Source organism: Nematolebias whitei, chromosome 18 (genome assembly GCF_014905685.2).
Source record: "Nematolebias whitei isolate Nwh7 chromosome 18, NemWhi1, whole genome shotgun sequence".
Lineage (NCBI taxonomy): Eukaryota > Metazoa > Chordata > Actinopteri > Cyprinodontiformes > Rivulidae > Nematolebias > Nematolebias whitei.
This window is the reverse complement of record NC_056515.1, coordinates 37,583,812-37,602,166: the sequence shown is the minus strand read 5'-3', so window position 1 is coordinate 37,602,166 and position 18,355 is coordinate 37,583,812. Positions and strand designations below refer to the sequence as shown.

At 40.9% G+C, this 18,355-nt stretch overlaps 1 protein-coding gene across 1 annotated transcript; it reads left to right on the top strand.

Annotated features, from left to right (window-relative positions):
• The first annotated feature begins 789 nt into the window (after window positions 1-789).
• Window positions 790-17,357, top strand: LOC119424638 (serine/threonine-protein phosphatase 2A 55 kDa regulatory subunit B alpha isoform). Its single transcript, XM_037692125.1, has 10 exons — window positions 790-1,122; window positions 6,455-6,523; window positions 8,039-8,136; window positions 8,315-8,480; window positions 13,149-13,261; window positions 14,025-14,202; window positions 14,322-14,486; window positions 14,598-14,767; window positions 15,702-15,793; window positions 16,053-17,357. The coding sequence occupies exons 1-10, from the start codon at window positions 1,116-1,118 to the stop codon at window positions 16,324-16,326; spliced, it is 1,332 nt and encodes a 443-aa protein (XP_037548053.1). The 5' UTR covers window positions 790-1,115; the 3' UTR covers window positions 16,327-17,357.
• The last annotated feature ends 998 nt before the right edge of the window (window positions 17,358-18,355 follow it).

Here is an 18,355-nt window from a genome sequence, read left to right as displayed (position 1 = left end):
TTAAGAAATTAAAGCCTTAAATAAATTACATTAAATTAAGACTGTTGGAGTCAGACTCCCCACCATCACAGACATTTACACCTCCAGATGCAGGAAGAGGGCCACCTGCATCACGAAGGACCCCACTCACCCAGCACACACACTTTTGCCCTGCTCCCCTCAGGAAGGAGGTTGAGGAGCATTAAGTGTAGCACCACTAGACTGAGGAACAGCTTCTACCCTGAGGCTGTTAGACTCATGAATCTCTAACCAGAATAATCACTGTGAAAAATCACACCAAGCTGCTGCTGATCTGTTTCATGTTGCTGCTGATCTGTTTCATGTTGATGTGTTCATGCGTGCTCATCTGCTCACACAGACTCATGCTCATGTTAGTGCTGCTGTTCGATGTAATGTTTTTATGCTATTAGTGCTTAGTGTATTTTTAGCTGATGTTTTTCTTAGTTCATATCTTAGATGTTATTATTGTTTTTCTTTTACATTTTATTGTTGGATGTAACTGGGACCCTGTGTACATAATTTCGTTTCACCACATGTACCACATGTGGTGCGAACAACAATAAAGAATCTCTGACTCTAAATAACTACATAAAACTAAATATTGGTGGGAGTGCATACTTTAATATAGGGCAGCAACAAAAAACAACATTGAAACAAATCTAAAGGTGTATTTTTACTTTTTAGTCAGGCAAGTGCTCCTTTTATTTATATGGTGAGGGGAAAAAAATGTCTTGCAGTCGGTCAGCCACTAGGTGGGGCTCGTCTGTTTTAAATTCTACTTCCGGCTTCCGGTCTTGTATTCCTCGATGTCTCACGTGCGCAAAAGACAGTGGGGTGGGGAAAGAAGAGGTTTGTGGGATGTGAAGTAGCCGGCGGCAACCGAGACAGATGCTGGGAGTGACTGATCCACGAAGAGAAAACATCCGAAGGAAGAGCAGGACATAAGAGCGTGGCAGCGTTACAATAATCTCCATCTGTACGTTTCAAGGTCCAACATTCAGCTTTTTGTAGCGCGCGCAACCTGCGAAGAAAAAGTTCAGATCCCACGAATCAGCGCGTGGGAGTGGAGAGCAGGATCGTGACTGACTGAGGCAAGCTCCACTGTCTGTCTCGTCATGGCAGGTAATTCACTTTAACCACTACTCCATCATGAGCTAGTCGGGAGTTTTTAACCCCGTCCCCGGCTCCAGTAAGCTCTCGGCCCGCGCTTAAAGCAGCCGAATGTCGGTGCGGCTAACCGCAGCTAGCTAGCGACCCAAACTTAGCTGCGCTAGCTTTAGCTAAAGCTAGCCACCAAAAACAAGCGGCACCTCCCGTCTTCTTGTCTCTCTGCATCGGCTAAAATTTCCCAACCAGCTGGTGCTCGCAAATGATCCCTGGTAACTGTATCGCCGGGACTATTTTTGCAAACTAACTACGGTTTTAGCCAAGCGCACAGCTCCAGTTCAGTAAGTTCTCTTAGCTGTAGCTGATTGGCTCTCCGGCGCTCGTCTCTCTCACACGGCCCGTTTCAAACAGCCCATTGTTCAGAAAACAAACCGCAAAGCTGGTGATTCAATCTGCCGTGTCCACACCTTTCTTTTTTACTTTTCAAGCATTGCTTGAGTTAGCTGGCTTGGCAAGTCAGGCGAGCGATTAGCGCAAACTTTGACATTGCTCACATGCAGGTTAGCTCTCCAGGCCCACACTGCTGCACACATGTTTTTAGCAGTTTTCTGTTGGAGAAACACCGAAAAAATCACACGGACCCTGTTTAGTGCACACGAAGTTAAAAGGTAGTTAAATTAAATTAGCACAAGACATCATCTCGTCTTGTTTGCGTTGCGTTTCATTCATTAGCCTGATCCTGACTGAAGGTGGAGAGAAGGGTGTGCACCCTGTAGAAATTAACACAAACGCGGTTTTAACTCCAGTGTTTTAGTTACTCCTTCTTAAGACAAACGCATTGCACGTTACGTTGTAACATAATCTTATTTGTGCAACTACATATCTAGTTAAAAGCCTATTTTTGCGTTTCTTTTTCAAGGTGTATGACAGTACAAAATGTCCTGATCAGCAGTACCGCCTCAGTTCTGGGTATTTGCTTTGACTTCAGATATATATATATATATAGTGATGTTTACATGCCCTTCATTTATTTTACAAGGCTTCTATGGGTGTGAAAGTTCTTGACAATGAGATCAGTTTCTGTTGTGTAACAGCAGATGTGTGATAACTTGCAGGATTGAATCTGTTCCCTTTTGCAATGTTTATGGAGATCATGTTGAGGCGAGTGTTTATACTCAAGTATAGCAGCATTTGTTTTGTTTTTTTCCTGACGTGCAGGATGATGCAAAAGTCTCGAGCCTTCTCTTATAGTGTTTAAATTTGCTTTAAATAAATGTACCACACTTTCTGTGGGTCTTTCTCTGGACGTTAGATGCTTTTTGAAACTATTTCAGGTTAATTTTCCCCTCGGGTTTGTTTAGAGCCACTTCAAACCAATTCTCAAAGTTGGACAGTTGGATGCTTGGACACGCTGCACAAGGAGGCTGACATGTTGGTTTGGAGGAAGGTTGACAAAGAAACATCCAAATAGAAAGAATTAAATTTTTCCGTCTGTAAGACTGGGGAAAAATAGCAAGCGGCTGTAGGCCCACTTTGGTCACCACGCAGCACACGTCTGTTTGGCACATTTTAATCACCAACATTTTTGTTACTTCAAGTATATAGAGAACTACAATTCTCCATTGCCTCGAGTGATTATAAACCAGAAATATATGTAACGAATCGGTCCAAAAAAGTTAAGTCAGGTCATCTGGACAGATTCTTCTTGGTTGAAACGTTTCGCCTTTCATCCAAAAGACTTCATCAGCCTGAGGCCATGCAAGAAAACTCAGTCCTATAAATAGCAAAGTGGACAAACCAGTTTCCCGGGGGCATCCAGAACTAGCTTTTCACATGTAAAAAGGAGGACCGTCAGTCTTAACAATCAATCACCAGTAACCTAACAATAGATCGTTAGCGCCCTGATGTCCGCTTGCTATTCACAGAACTAGCCTGAGTGATTCAAAATATCCTGATGCATGCTCAAACATCCAGGTAAATAAATCCAGAAAAGCTAAGTTACAAATACATCATGCAACAGGGATGAGGCGAGGACAACACATTTCATATAATCAAATTAGATCTTTTTAATCTTTATTTTTTACTTCAACCTTTATACACGTTAGTCTATTAGATTCACAAGAACTCGTTTACAAGAGAGACCTGTTTTAGACAGGCAACACTGAGATTCCTGAAAGCCGTTAATAATAGCCGTTAAATATTTTACATATTTTATGTTTATCTGATATTATTTAAGTGCTATTACATAAATTAGACGGTGTGACTGTTCAAATTAGTGTGAATTGACTGTCTTCATTTGGTCAATTGTCATAAATTGGGCGGCTGTGGCTGAGTGGTTAGAACAGTCGTCCTCCAATGCAAGAGTTGGAGGGTTCGAATCCTCCAGCAGTCACATACTGAAGTGTCCCTGGGCAAGACACTGAAGCCCTCATTGCCTCCGATGCGTGTCCCATCGATGTATGAATGTGATAAAGCACTGATTAGTCTCTTTAGAATGATTTGTTCAATTATCTTTGTAGAGATCTAGCAAAGTGCTGTATAAGTGAGTAAATGAGGCACAGATTGTTGTGTAAAGCACTTTGTGTATCTTTTTAAGAGAAAGGCGCTGTATAAGTACAGTTCGTTTACCATTTATAAACAGCAGGATGCTGAATATATTGAATATTAACATTTAATGAAAAGCTACAACTGTAAGTTGTTAGAACATAGGACTTACCTAGACTCTTTGGTATAGATGTAGCATCTTTGTAGTTCAACTCGGGTGATACCCTTGGGTCATTTAGTCGCGTATTTGCCAGGTGTTTATATGGGATCCTTACAACATTTTTGCATATACTTGGAAGGAATATAAAAATTAAATGCCAGTAATGTACCATATTTTTCGGACTATAAGGCGCACCGGATTATCAGGCGCATTAAGCAAAACTAAAACATTTTGACCGATTTTTGAGCGCTGTGTACTAGAGCTGTCATTTCTTACCCAAACCTGGCCTGGACCGACCCGGATTAAGGCCGGTCTCGGGCTTCTAATTAGGTCAGGATCAGCTGCGATCCAATTATATGATAAATGGCCTGCCATACATCCACCAATCGCACACGGCCATTTAACCGTGAGCAGACTGACTTTGAAAGAGGTAAAAAGTTCAGTTAAGCTTCAGATGGACTGGACTGCCTGGCAGCGATCCATCGCCCATGGGCGATCATTCAGCCGTTGCACTCAGCGGATGCGCACGGCCGATGACCCAAACATGCGAGATCCCAAAGCAAACGTGTGTCAGAGCTGTCCTCGTGTCTCAGTAATGCAGAAGAATGCTGCGGAAACAGAGTTTAAATTCTTTTTACGGCCATGAAATGACAAACGCCTTCAGCTCCGAATCTTCTGCACCTTTTATTCAGCTGCGCGTCCTCAACCGTTAATAACTAATTAAAAATGTTGGGTTTTTTTCCACGTTCGGACCTGTAATTACTGTTAATTCGTCGGGTCGGGTGGGGTTCGGAAATTGGGGCTGGGGCCGGGTCAGGTCAAATTTTTTGGGCTCGAATACAACGCTGCTGTGTACCACATAAAATCAGTTCGGGGTCAGCAAGCACAAACAGAATTAATACATAAGGCGCACCAGATTATAAGGCTCACTGTTGATTTAAGTGCGCCTTATAGTAAAAAAAAATATGGTACTTCACTTGTTTATCAGTTTTCCACAACACAGCGGGATTTACCCCAAACCAAAACTTGTCGGTTTGACATCATGTGACGAATGACGTTACGCTGACTTCGAGAGTCATTCATAGATGAAGCAGCAGCTAACAAAGACGCTGTCCTTTGGTGCAGAACTGCACAAAAAATATACACAAGAACTAAACTGAAAGTAAGACGGGGTGTCTAATTTAGATTTTTGTACAGAAGTCCTGGAAGGAGTATAACAAGGATATTTATTGGAATAATTTCTGCAGATAAAGAGCACTGGATTTTAAGATTTGATAACTGGTTAATTTCTCAAACGAGCTGTAAAATAATTCCTGGACAGATTACCACCCAACAGCTCGCTTCACACACTGATGCCATTATTGTCCTACCCAGAATCCACCTCTGCATTGTTGATGCAGCGTGAAAGCATTTCACAAAATGCAGGCAACACGCACAAAAACAAAAATATTTGAATGTCCTTCCAGAAATTATGAAAGTTAGTTCTGATTTAGCTTTAAAAAAAAATAAAAATCTGATCCAGTTCAGACTGAGGTCTGCAACATGTGGCTTGAGGGCCACGTTATTCTTTGGCCCCTCTTCAGTGGCTCTTTGAGCAATAAAATCTGCTCAACAAGATGGTTTCAAGAACAATTTAGTGCTAATAGCGTTTGTCACTTGAACGTCCAGCCACACAGTGTGATATTTCTCTAAAATCCACCAGGAAATAGTGTTTTTAACACGTTGGAGGCAAGTTGCTGAGGGGATGTAAACAAAGTGCAGTTTTACTCACTAATTAAAAATACAAGCAACTAAGATAAGGCATTTAAAAAAATGTGGCAAGTTTTTCTTGATCAACTAAAGGCCTTTCATTAAAACGTTACTAAAGGTTTAACAAGTTTCTGCCTTTATTACAAGACATTCATTGAGTCACAGTTGAACATAATTTGGATTATCCATCCAGATGCAAATACGTGCTTTATTATTTTAAACTGAGACGTATTTTTCTACAAAAATAAGCAGCACTTGCTTCAACCTGCATAGTTCAGTGTTTAAATTTGATCAACACGAGTTTGCATTTTTCCTTTTGTCTTGACACTAACCTACCTAATAAATATAAACCATTATAGATTTTTTTTTAACTTGAAAATATAACAGACGATGTACATTTATGATTAAGTGTGACTTAAAGTATGTATTTTTGTTTAATTAGCAGAAATGGCTCATTTGGCTGTAAAAGCTGTGGACTCTTGGTTAAAAAAAGATGCTAAATAGAAACATTTTTTCCCGTTTAGAACTTTAAACCCAATGTTTTCAGGGCATGTCCTGTTACACAACAAGAAGCAGGTCTTATGACTTGTTTATACTGTAAACTGGATTTAATTTAGCCTTGTGGACACGATTTGTACGTGTCTCTTACTGTAACAGATATGGATTCTGCTACATGTCCATAGTTGTAATGGAGAATGTTAATGTTGGTGCTCAGATATTAAAATTTTTGTTTGCTTTAAGGCTAAGACTTGTAAAAGTTTTCAGAGGAAATGAGCACACGCGTGGCCACAAAACTATCCTTTTTTGTCAGAAGGTGTTTGTTTAAATAGTTTGCTTGAAGAAAGAAGGTTCAAACACTCATTTTGTCGTAACGCTCCTGTTTTCTTCCTGAAGGACCTGGAGGTGACATGCAGTGGTGCTTCTCTCAGGTGAAAGGAGCCATTGATGATGACGTAGCTGAAGGTAAGTCCTTGCTTTGAGCAAAGTGTTTATCAACGCAACTGTATCTGTACAAAACTTAACATCGGACTGTGGAATGGGGAGAAAGGTTAAATGTTTTCTACAAGCTGCTGGATAATGTAGACAAAACTTTAGTGGTTCTCTTAATTTAAAGGCTTATTTTTTGTTCATATTTCCTAAAATGTCATGTTTCTGCTACACTTTGCAAGTTCATGCTTGTTTAAGTCCACCGCCTTTTTTAGAATTTCCGCATCTTTACGTTACTGAAACGCTTCACAGCTGTTTCCGTTTCTCAGTAAACCCCGACTCACTGGTTCATATGTGTCAAACTCAAGGCCCGGGGGCCAAATGTGGCCCTCGTTGACATCTTATCTGGCCCCTTAAAATGTTATTTTAAATGTAAAATACTTTTATCACTTTAATTATGTTCAGTAATCTTTGATTATGATGTTAAAAGTGCAACAGAGAACATCAAATAAGACCAGTCAAACTCTTGATGAGGAACCTGCAATCAAGAGAAGATGTTGGTATCTAACTTGACTTAATGTAGATTCTGAAACCGGCCATAAGTTTGAAAAAGGTTTTAATTTTGGCCCATTTTGTAGTGAGTTTGACACCCCATCCATTGGTGATTATTGGGACTTACCACTTGGTCCTTCTGTTGATTATACAAGCTGGATTTTTTTAGCACTTAGTGGTGCTTTTAATGTTTCAAAGAAAATCCAGTTTAGTGATCAGTTTATGTGCAGACCTGCTGGACGTTCATCCACAACAGTTTCAGACGTCGGTGCAGCCGTCGTCTCATGAAATGAACTTCGGCCAACCTGCCTTCATTAGGTCAAAGATGAGATTGATCATGAACGCGTACGCTCTGCCTGCTCGTTGCTGGAAATGTAGTGTTCTGTTTGTTGCTCCTACGGGTGTAGGAGCTCCTGGAATATTGGGGAGACAATTTTAGGTGTCCAATCAAGTTGGTAATCTTAAAATAAGCTGTCTCTCTAGTGCGTTGTTGGACGAGGACTGCTCTGTATTTCCACATTCAGACGTTGGTGCTCAAATAAAAGTTTAAATTGACTGCAACCCGTGTAGCCCTCAAACATGATGGAAATGGAAGACAGTGCTGGGAGTAGGCTGGTAAATATTAACACACATGTTTTTACTTGGGGGGGGGGTTAAATGATTGTATAAAATGCTCAGAGCTTTGAGCCTCCGGGGGTAAAACGAACACAAAGACTCCTTACTACAATCTTGAGTATCGTCTTTCTGCTCCAGTTGGCAACAAAGTCTTCACACACACATGAGTGTGTTTCAATATATAAAGTCACATACTGTTGTTGGGTAAAAAGGGGGTTATTTCTGCTGCCAGCACCACTGAAAGACGGTTTATTTACAAAAAAAGAAATATTCTTGCAGTTCTGTTTAACTTGTCCATATGACGTGATTTAAACTTTTTTGTATGTTTAATAATAGCAACTGTACGCTAAATTGTTCCTCTCTTTATTTTTTATTCTCCTCCAGCCGACATTATCTCAACGGTTGAGTTTAACCACACAGGGGAGCTGCTCGCCACCGGGGATAAAGGTGGACGTGTAGTCATTTTCCAGCAGGAAATAGAGGTAAAACAATTTTTAGTACATTTGAGTCCTAATCCTGGACACTATTTAAAAAATGTCACACTCTTCTCTCAAGAATACATTGTTTAAAATATATGTAGTTTTACAAGAAAAATGTAACTGGCGTGATAAGTGTTTGGAATGAACTCGATCAAACAGGTTTTCATTTGTCTCTTCACAGAACAAGAGCCAGCCTCAGTTCCGGAGCGAGTACAACGTTTACAGCACCTTCCAGAGCCACGAGCCCGAGTTTGACTACTTGAAGAGTTTGGAAATAGAAGAGAAGATTAACAAGATTCGCTGGCTTCCTCAGAAGAATGCTGCCCAGTTCCTGCTGTCAACAAACGGTAAAGCTTTTACTGCGTATTTATTATCAGGGGTCGACGTAAGCGCTTTCCGTTTGTCTGAGTCAACCTATTTTTGTCGAGGACAACCAGATCTCGCCTCGAGGTTGTCCGGTGGACAACAAAGTGAAATGGATGTGGATTAAAATTGAGAAAGGGGGGAGGACCTCTTTAAACTCATCCTATCCAAAGATGATACAGGGATTAGACTGATGCTGCTTTTAAAGAGAACCATTGTCATAATTTTACCCAATCAGAGAAGGGCAAGGCTGATACACGGCTGGTGATCGTAATGTTGCAATACTGCAGATGAGAACAGCGGTTAGTGTTTCCTCCACTGTTTTCCAAGGAGGACACCCCGCTACCCTAACCGAATGTGATGCCATGTAGTAAATGACTAAACTTCTACGTATTAAAGTTATGTTTTCGCATGAGACCAATTCACTGCAGCTGGGAGAGATAACGGAACTGATCCACCATCACGTCGGTCCCGTACCGCGCCCCTATTACTTGAGTACTCTCCATAGCCAGCGGAGATGGAAATTATTTGTAACCAGATTAGATCGATTCATAGATAAACAGAATATTTTAAGTAATAGTCAATATGGGTTTAGAGCAAATAATTCAACATCATTTGCTCTCATGGAACTTAATAGAAGAGAGAACAAATGCTGTTGATCAAAAACAGTATTGTGTTAGCGTTTTTTTTTTTTTTATTTAAAAAAGGACTTGGACAAACTGAATAAATATGGCATTAGAGGATTAGCACTACAGTGGGTATCCAGTTATTTGAATAATCTGAGACAGTTTGTGCAGGGAAACGATGTAATATCAAAATTTTGTGTTAATGGATGTGGAGTTCCTCAGGGCTCTGTGTTGGGACCGAAGCGGTTTATTTTGTATGCGAGTGATTTGGTTGATGTGTCAGGGCTTTTGAAGTGTGTTTTATTTGCAGATGACACCACATTTTTTGTTCAGGTGAAGATAATGAACGGATGTTAGAGATGATACAGGCAGAATTCGTAAAAATACAACTTTGGGGTTCCATCTACCTGATATTTAGTACTAGAAAGAAAATTATCCAAGTCCCATTTAAAATTGACAGTATTGAAATTCATAGTTGATGAAATAAAATTTTGGGATGTCATTATTGGTGAGAAACTGACATGGAAATCTCATGTAAATTACTTAAGAATAAAAATAGCAAAATCAATTGCGTTACTGTATAAAGTAAAAGAGTTTTTGAACAACAAAGCTTTGTATATATTGTGCAATGTAATGATTGTTCAATATTTAATCTGTTGTATTTAAGTTTGGAGAAAAGCATGCAAAACAATTACAAACCCTATTTTTATTTTACAAAAAAGAGCTATAAGAATTATTAGTAGGAAGTGCTATGGTCACCCAACATCAATTGAAATTATTAAAATTTTATGATTTGGTTGAACATAGTATTTTACAAGTCATTTATAAAGCTCATAAAAAATATTACCCCCAAATATTCAATTAAAATTAGTTAAAAATAGTCATTTTAACCTTAAGGGAATGGAAATGTTTGTAAAACCTCCAGTTAGAACTAATCTGAAGGAGCTGCGTTGTAATTCAGGGAACAGGATTGTGGAATTGCCTTGATATCGCCATAAACATTTCTAAAACAATTTATATGTTTTTTTTTCATTCAACCTTTATTTAGACAGGTAAATCCCATTGAGCCTCGAGGACTCATTTACAAGAGAGACTGGTTTAAAATTATGATTAAGGTAAAGTTGGTGGGAAGGTATGGTGCCAGGTGAGGGATGCCTCATGCTCGTTGTTTTCAATTTGGAGATTGTTCAAGCGTAGGTTGTTGTTTTGTACTTATTTTATATATTTTTTTAAATAAGGGCAGATATAAGAATTTTTTTGTTCTGTCTGCACCCTTTTCATTCAGTTTTTTGTTTTTGATGATTTTTTTTTCTTTTAATTGAATGAATAAATTAATAAATAAAAGACTCGGCATGTTCTGGACGACGAGATCACTTCTTTTAAGCAAACGAGCGATCAGAGTAATATCGAATGAGGAAGCTCTCCAGGGATTCTGTTCTCGCTATTTTCTGATCCCAAAGAGAGACGGTACATCTTTCCGCCCCATATTAAATCTGCGTGTGTTAAACAAATATTTACACAAATGCACCTTCAGAATGTTAACACATGCAACACTTTGTTTCTCTATCCTCCCGGCAGATTGGTTTGTAACGATCGATCTGGCGGATGCTTATTTTCACGTTACCGTATATCCACCACACAGGAACTTTCTACAGTTTGTTTATCAGGGCACAGCCTATGAGTTTCAAACCTTCCTGTTCGGGCTTTCCTTAGCACTGCGGGTGTTCAACTGTGTGGAAGCTGCGCTGGCCCTGCTAAGAGGGCACAGCATCCAGATTCTCTTGTACATAGATGATTATCTGATATGTTCCCCAACGTGGGAACGGCCGATCAGCGGTTCCCAGACGGCGATAAAACATCTAACAGACCTGGGGTTCAGAATAAACTGAACAAAATGCTGTTTGGTATCCAAAAAATGTACATATTATTTGGTTCAAAATAGACGCTGTCTGATTGCATCTTTCTCCCAGTGCATCGCGTGGTTCCAGGTGGGGAGAGTCGTTTCATTCAGACTTTGTCTGCAGCTACTCGGGCTAATGGCCTCAGTATTTACTGTGGTGGAACTGGGGCTTCTAATGATGAGGAATTTCCAACAATGCGTCACATCACTGAAACTATGCTCCTACTGCCATTTACATCGCAGAGTGAAGGTATCTCAGACATGTATGATGGCTCTTTAAGGTGTGTCTGAGGCCCAATCCAGCTCTTGTGCCTAAGGGGATGGATTCTGTGTGCAAATATTCAGTGGAGTTGTTAGTTTTCCACCCACCTCCATACTCTGAAGAGGAGCAAAGCCTTGCCTTGTCTCTGTCCTATGTGGACACTGAAGGCGTATGTTAACAGGACAGCTGGCTTCAGAAAGTCAGACCGTTCATTTCATGGGCTACGGCTCGTTAAGGTAAACGAGTATCACACCAGAGGCTGGCACACTGGATTCTGGAGACAACTAGTCTCTGTTACAGGTGTAGAGGTACCGAGCCCCCGATTGATCTGAAAGACCATTCTATTAGGAGCATGGCCACGTCATGGGTCCTGTTTCGAGGGCTATCTGTCCAGGATGTTTGTTAGGCAGCTAGCTTGGCCACACCGCATGTGTTTGTGTGCTTTTACAGGCTGAATGTGGCTCAGCCATCCCAAGTTCATGGGATACTGGATGCTGGAACTTCAGAGGTCAGGGTTCAGGATAGCTGTTGGCCTCAGGGCTCAAGAAACTGTTCTAGAATGAGTAGGAGCTGGTCTGTTGGCCATGGTATCATGATGGGGTGGATCCCTGAGCATGGCTCAACCTGTCTGTCTCAGACAGACGTTATGTCGTTGGAGTTTCCATAGTTGGTCATGCTGGAGCGTCTCCTATAGTGAAGCACTTAACTTTGTTATCAAAGAACCAGGGTTATGTTAAGTAACCTAACTTTATCTTACCTCCGTTCTTTAGTGTTTCTCTGGCTGCTTTTTATTCTGTTGTGTAGAGTTTGGAGATGGTTGTGTTAGTGTCTTTGACGTAGAATGGTCATGTTCTGTTGTGGCTCCAAAGGGAGACTCATAATTTCAGTTTACTGACTTCTGAGTGATTGTAATGGAGTGAGCCATGCAGACGATTTTATTTTTATTTTTTTAAATAACCTTCTTTTTTTTCTTTTTGTTTTTTTGAATGTCCAGAGGACCAGACTTGACTTTTTTTTTAGATTTTTCTACCTAGATTATTGAGCGTGCATCAGGAAACCTATATATGTGTTCATGACTTATTCTATGCCAAATACATTCTTATTGTCTACAACACACCATGCTGCAAACGTTTAGAGACCTTCTGGAAACTCCCTCGCCAGTACTGTTCACCAACTAGTTACAGCCCAGTGAGATAATGTCTTCAGCAGTGGCACCCTTCAGGTGGAAACGTGCACGCGACTTGCCTTTAACTTCATACAAGATAAGGGACTTAATAAAACTGTCTTTCAACGCAGAAGGTGCTGCTTGTTTGTCATATCTCTGCTGTGTCTGGAACAAAAATGGTCCGGGAACAGAACTTTAACCTTAAATAACAGACATTTTTATTAGAGCTCAGCCGATATGGAAAATTTGGCTATTGACAATGCCGATATTGGGAAGGGAAGACTTAATGCTGAAAACAGATATACTGGCTGAAAATTTTTGCTTCATGAGGGAAACGGAGCGCCCTTTGTAGCTTGTTGGTCTGTAATGCGCGTTTAGCGCAACGTCAGTGCAAGCAGTTGTCGACTGGGGAGTGGAGAGGGTTGGTAGGCAGGGTGGGACACCCTGCTTGTATAATGGTAGGGGAAACACAGAAGTTAAAATAAACTTACCATGTTCTGTTGAGCAAAATACACACAGTATTGCTCGTTGCTTCGGCTGTGCTGAAAGTGAAACTTAAGTGAATGGTGTTTACCTCTTGCATAAAACCCAAATATGACATTTCGTGTGTTTATTGTTAAATTTTTGTAAAAAATATTATAAAATTCTGAAAATCCTGTACTGTTTGGACACTAATGCAGCTGTTTTCTTGACACTCAGATAAAACTATAAAACTGTGGAAAATCAGTGAACGAGACAAGAGACCGGAGGGCTACAACCTCAAGGAGGACGATGGAAGATACAAAGATCCCAACTCTATCACGTCACTGCAGGTCAGTCACACCAGCTCTATGAAATGGAAGTTTATTATGCTTCGATGTTGGCATTAATCTTATCAGTTAAATTATAATCCTCAAGAATTTATACATTTTTTATATATAATCTGAAAAACGACTTAAGTTTTTTTTAAATAAAATGGGTACCAGTGGCCTGTCGCGAAAAAAACCTCTTGTCTTGTCGAAGCTTCAAAATTCACGGTTGAAACCCGTGCCTTTGTGTAAAAAGTTGTTTTTCTCTGCAAAAAGAAGCTGAGAACTTGTTTACTGATTTTTTTTTATTAAAATGTTTGTGTGAAAAATGCTACGCTAAAGAGCTCAAACCACACTGAGCGTCCTCCATTTTGAGACCGGAGAGGCAGCCCATGTCACGTCAAGGAGCCTCCCTGCCGTTTTTCTTAAAAGAGACATGCTGCTCGCTCCCTCACTATCCATCATTTGGTTCAAACAGTCTTATACTGCCATCAGGTGGTCGAAAAGAGATACTACATGCAAAACAAATTAACCAACATTTCTTCTTAAATTTGAAAATATTTATTAATTATTGTCAAATTTCAAACAATATTATCGTTTATCGCAATAATTTCTGAGACAATTAATTGTCCAGCAAAATTTGTTATCGTGACAGGCATATGTACTTGTACTTTTTATTCAGTTTTAGCTAACAGAAAGCTTTAAGACATGCTTGCTCTATGTTTTTGTTTATGAAGAGAAAAGTGTTTATCATATTTCAGAGCTTTTTTTATTTTTTTTGCCACAGGTACCAGTTTTAATCCCTATGGACCTCATGGTGGAGGCCAGTCCTCGGAGGGTGTTTGCCAACGCTCACACCTACCACATCAACTCCGTCTCAGTCAACAGCGACAACGAGACCTACCTGTCTGCAGACGACCTCCGCATCAACCTCTGGCACCTGGAGATCACCGACCGCAGCTTCAGTATCCTTCAGCCCACACGGCTTTTAGTTAATCGAAGCATTCAGTAAAATAAATATTGATAAAATAATTAGATTTATCTCTGTGGGACTGTTGCTCCTCCCTAACTGTGCACTCTTTAGATATTGTTGACATTAAACCAGCCAACATGGAGGAGCTAACGGAGGTGATCACAGCAGGGGAGTTTCATCCTCACCAGTGTAACACCTTCGTCTACAGCAGCAGCAAGGGAACCATCCGTCTCTGCGACATGAGAGCTTCAGCTCTCTGCGACAAGCACTCCAAGTGTAAGATCAGTGCTCCTCGGCCTTGACGGGGAGATTAAACGGTTAATTATGAAAGTCTTTTAGAAAGTTCTTCAGCTCAATTATCGTATCTTTCTGCTCTGACTTGTCCAGTGTTCGAGGAGCCAGAAAATCCCAGTAACCGCTCCTTCTTCTCCGAGATCATATCGTCGATCTCAGACGTTAAGTTTAGTCACAGTGGACGTTACATGATGACCAGAGACTACTTGTCTGTGAAGATTTGGGACCTGAACATGGAGAACCGACCAGTGGAGACGTTTCAGGTGAGAAGGACCAAAAAAAATGTGCAGACGTTATGAACTTAATGCAAACTGATCAAGCACACACTAAATAGCTTAACGCTGGGGAGGATGCTTGGGTAACCCAAGTGTAGAAAAAGTAAGTAATAATTATTTATTAATCCCAGGGGTGAAGTTTGAGGCATCCAGATGAACTTGTATATTGGTTTTGGCAAAGGTGTTTAACGTCAGACGCCCTTCCTGACACAACCCTCACCGTTGACTCAGGTTTGGGACCGGCACAAGAGATGCACTGGCTTGTGCTCCCTAGTGGTTATTTATTATTTCAATTCGCTTTATTTACCATATTTTCCTCTGTAAACGTTTCTCTGCCCTATAAGTCGCATCAGTCCAAATCTGTGTAATAAAGTGGAAAAATCCATAAATGCGTCGCTTCGGCCTGTAAGTCACCGGGCATGCAAATTATGCAACAAACCGCGACTTATTGGGCGAAAAATACGGTATAAATACGGTATAAATACGGTATATAGCACCAAGCCACAACAGAAGTCATGTCAGTGCACTGAACGGAAACGTTCATACAAAAAAATAAGTTAACATTATTTATCTGAGGAGCAGACTCTCATCCAGAAAATGGAAATTATTATTTTTATTTTGTCACAAATGCAAAGTGTGAGCTGAATAGAATGATTTTATCTGATTCATTTGATTCAGGAAGTCAGATGACTGTTGAACTGTAAACATGGACCCACTGTGAACGTGTGTACTTGCTCGTACGTTCACAGAGCAGCCACCAGGAGACAGCCTAAAGCTGATTTGCTTTGCCCTGGTGTTTGTTTAGAGGAAGATTTCCGAGTCGTAGGTGTCAGGTGTTGGTTTGAATCCTCAGCTGCTCACGGAGCACACTCTTCAGTTGCAGCTTCGCTCTCGACTCATTATCTTCGCTCCATTATCGCAGGTTCACGAGTATCTGAGGAGCAAGCTGTGCTCGCTCTACGAGAACGACTGCATTTTTGACAAGTTCGAATGCTGCTGGAATGGCGACGACAGGTACGTGCACAAAGACGTTTTTATGACTGTAATTTGCTGCGTGTGAGGGCACGTTTGATCTGATGCTAAATGAGTTTTCCATCAAAGTGCTTCTACTAATGGTATGTATAAATGCTGTGCAAAGACAACTCCCCTGATCATTGACAGTTAACTCGTCTCCTAATACGACTCTGTATCGATGTGCGATCTGACATGTAGCCATTATTCCAAGCTGTTTGATTTTGACGTGTCGATCTGCTTCTCGTGCCTCCTCCGTCAGTGTGGTGATGACGGGCTCGTATAACAACTTCTTCCGGATGTTCGACCGCGGCCACCGGCGGGATATCACCTTGGAGGCGTCCCGCGAAAACAGCAAGCCCATGCAGGTCCTAAAGCCCCGCAAGGTGTGCACTGGCGGCAAACGCAAGAAGGACGAGATCAGCGTGGACAGTTTGGACTTCAACAAGAAAATCCTTCACACCGCCTGGCACCCCCAGGACAACATCATCGCAGTGGCGACGACTAACAACCTCTACATATTCCAGGATAAATAAACTAATGGGACCGTCCGGCAGCCTGAGGTGGTGGAGGTCCGTGGTAACGTCCCGCTCCGTTGCTCGTGGCTAATCAGACTCGTTGTAGATGTGGACAGAAGTTGTTTCTCGCCCATCGTCAGCCGGTGGCAGTGACGTCTGCCTCGTTGTTAAAGTGACGCTGTGCCAATTGTTTCTTCTTCTCCCCTGTTATGTTCATTTCTTGCCCACGTGCTCTTTACTTTCATAATGTGGGCAAAACCATTCAATTTCCTTTAAGATTCTGAGTCTTTTTTTTATAATGTCCCCCCCCCCCCACCAAATGGATCTGTGATAGAATATAAAAAGTTTAGTCTTTATTGTCATGTGCCATTGTAGTTTATTTTTCTAAGATGAGTAGTTTTTTTTAATTAAGTCATCCATTATACTGTAGGTTTTCCCTCATCCAGTGTTGATTATAACTGCGTACTCAGCGCTCACGCAGGTTTGCCCAGTTGCTTCATTATGAATTATTTTTACACATTTGCTGTTCAAAGCGACACCTCGACAGTTGCCTCCAGGATTTTAACTACAGCGCGTTTTCAGCGACGTGCCTCAGGCTCACCGTCACAAAAGATCTTTTGTTGTCGTCGTCCTCCCCCAATTGAGACATGCTTGTGCATTGGTTCCTCTTCCTCCTCTTGTTTTGGCGTGCAGAAATCGTCAGGTATGAGAAGATACACGATTGTGATTTTTCTATAAAAAAAAAAAAAAGGTTTAAAACTTCACCGGACGTGTTCCGTCCCATTTTGTAAATGGAAGCTGGACGTTTTGTTGTTTGAGTTTTCTTAATTCTGGTCTTCCCAGCTTGACCCACAGCTCTAAGCAGTGTTTCACAACAGGGATTTGACACTGGACTTTCATTGCACCTGAACAAAGTACTTGGATGTGTCCATGTTAGACTACAGTTTTAAAAACCACATGTTTATTTGAGGCGTTGAATATTTTAACTACTGCAGACAATGCTGTTTTATGGCGCGTTATGTCTACATATAAAGGTGCTGGTCATAAAATTATATGAAAAAGTTGATTTATTTCAGTAATTCCATTTAAAAAGTGAAACTTGTATATTATATTCATTCATTACACACAGACTGAAATATTTCAAATGTTCATTTCTTTTAATGTTGATTATAACTGACAACTAATGAAAACTCCAAATTCAGTAGCTCAGAAAATTAGAATATTAAGACCAATAATAAAAAATAAAAAAAAGATTTTTAGAAACGTTGGCCAACCGAAAAGTATTACCATGAAAAGTATGAGTATGTACAGCGCTCAGTACTTAGTTGTTGCTCATTTTGCCTGGATTACTGCAGCAATGTAGTATGGCATGGAGCAGGTGCCAAGTCCTGTCGCAAAATCAAATCTGCATCTCCATAAAGTTGGTCAGCAGCAGGAAGCATGAAGTGCTCTGAAACTTCCTGGTAGATGCCTGCGTTGACCTTGGACCTCAGTAAACAGTGGACCATCACCAGCAGATGACATGGCACCCCAAACCATCAATGAACATCAAACATCAGACTCTGGGACCTTGATTTCCAAAGGAAATGCAAAATTACTTTCAGAGAACATAACTTTGGGCCACTCAGCAGCATTCCAGTCCTTTTTGTCTTAAGTTCAGGCGAGACACTTCTGACAATGTCTTGTTCAAGAGTGGTTTGACACGAGGAATGCGAAAACTGAAACCCATGTCTTGCATACGTCTGTGCGTGGTGGTTCTTGAAGTATAGACTCCAGCTGCAGGCCTCTCTTGTTTCACAGTCTTCTCCATGGTGCGGTTATCTCTTTTGCTTGTACACTTTTCTACCACATTGTTTCCTTCCCTTCACCTCTCTATTAATGTGCTTGGACACAGAGCTCTGTGAACAGCCAGCCTCTTAAGCAATGACCTGTTGTGTCTTTCCCTCCTTGTGGAAGGTGTCAACGGTCGTCTTTTGGACAGCTGTCAAGTCAGTAGTCTTCCCCATGATTGTGTAGCTACAGAACTAGACTGAGACCATTTAAAGAT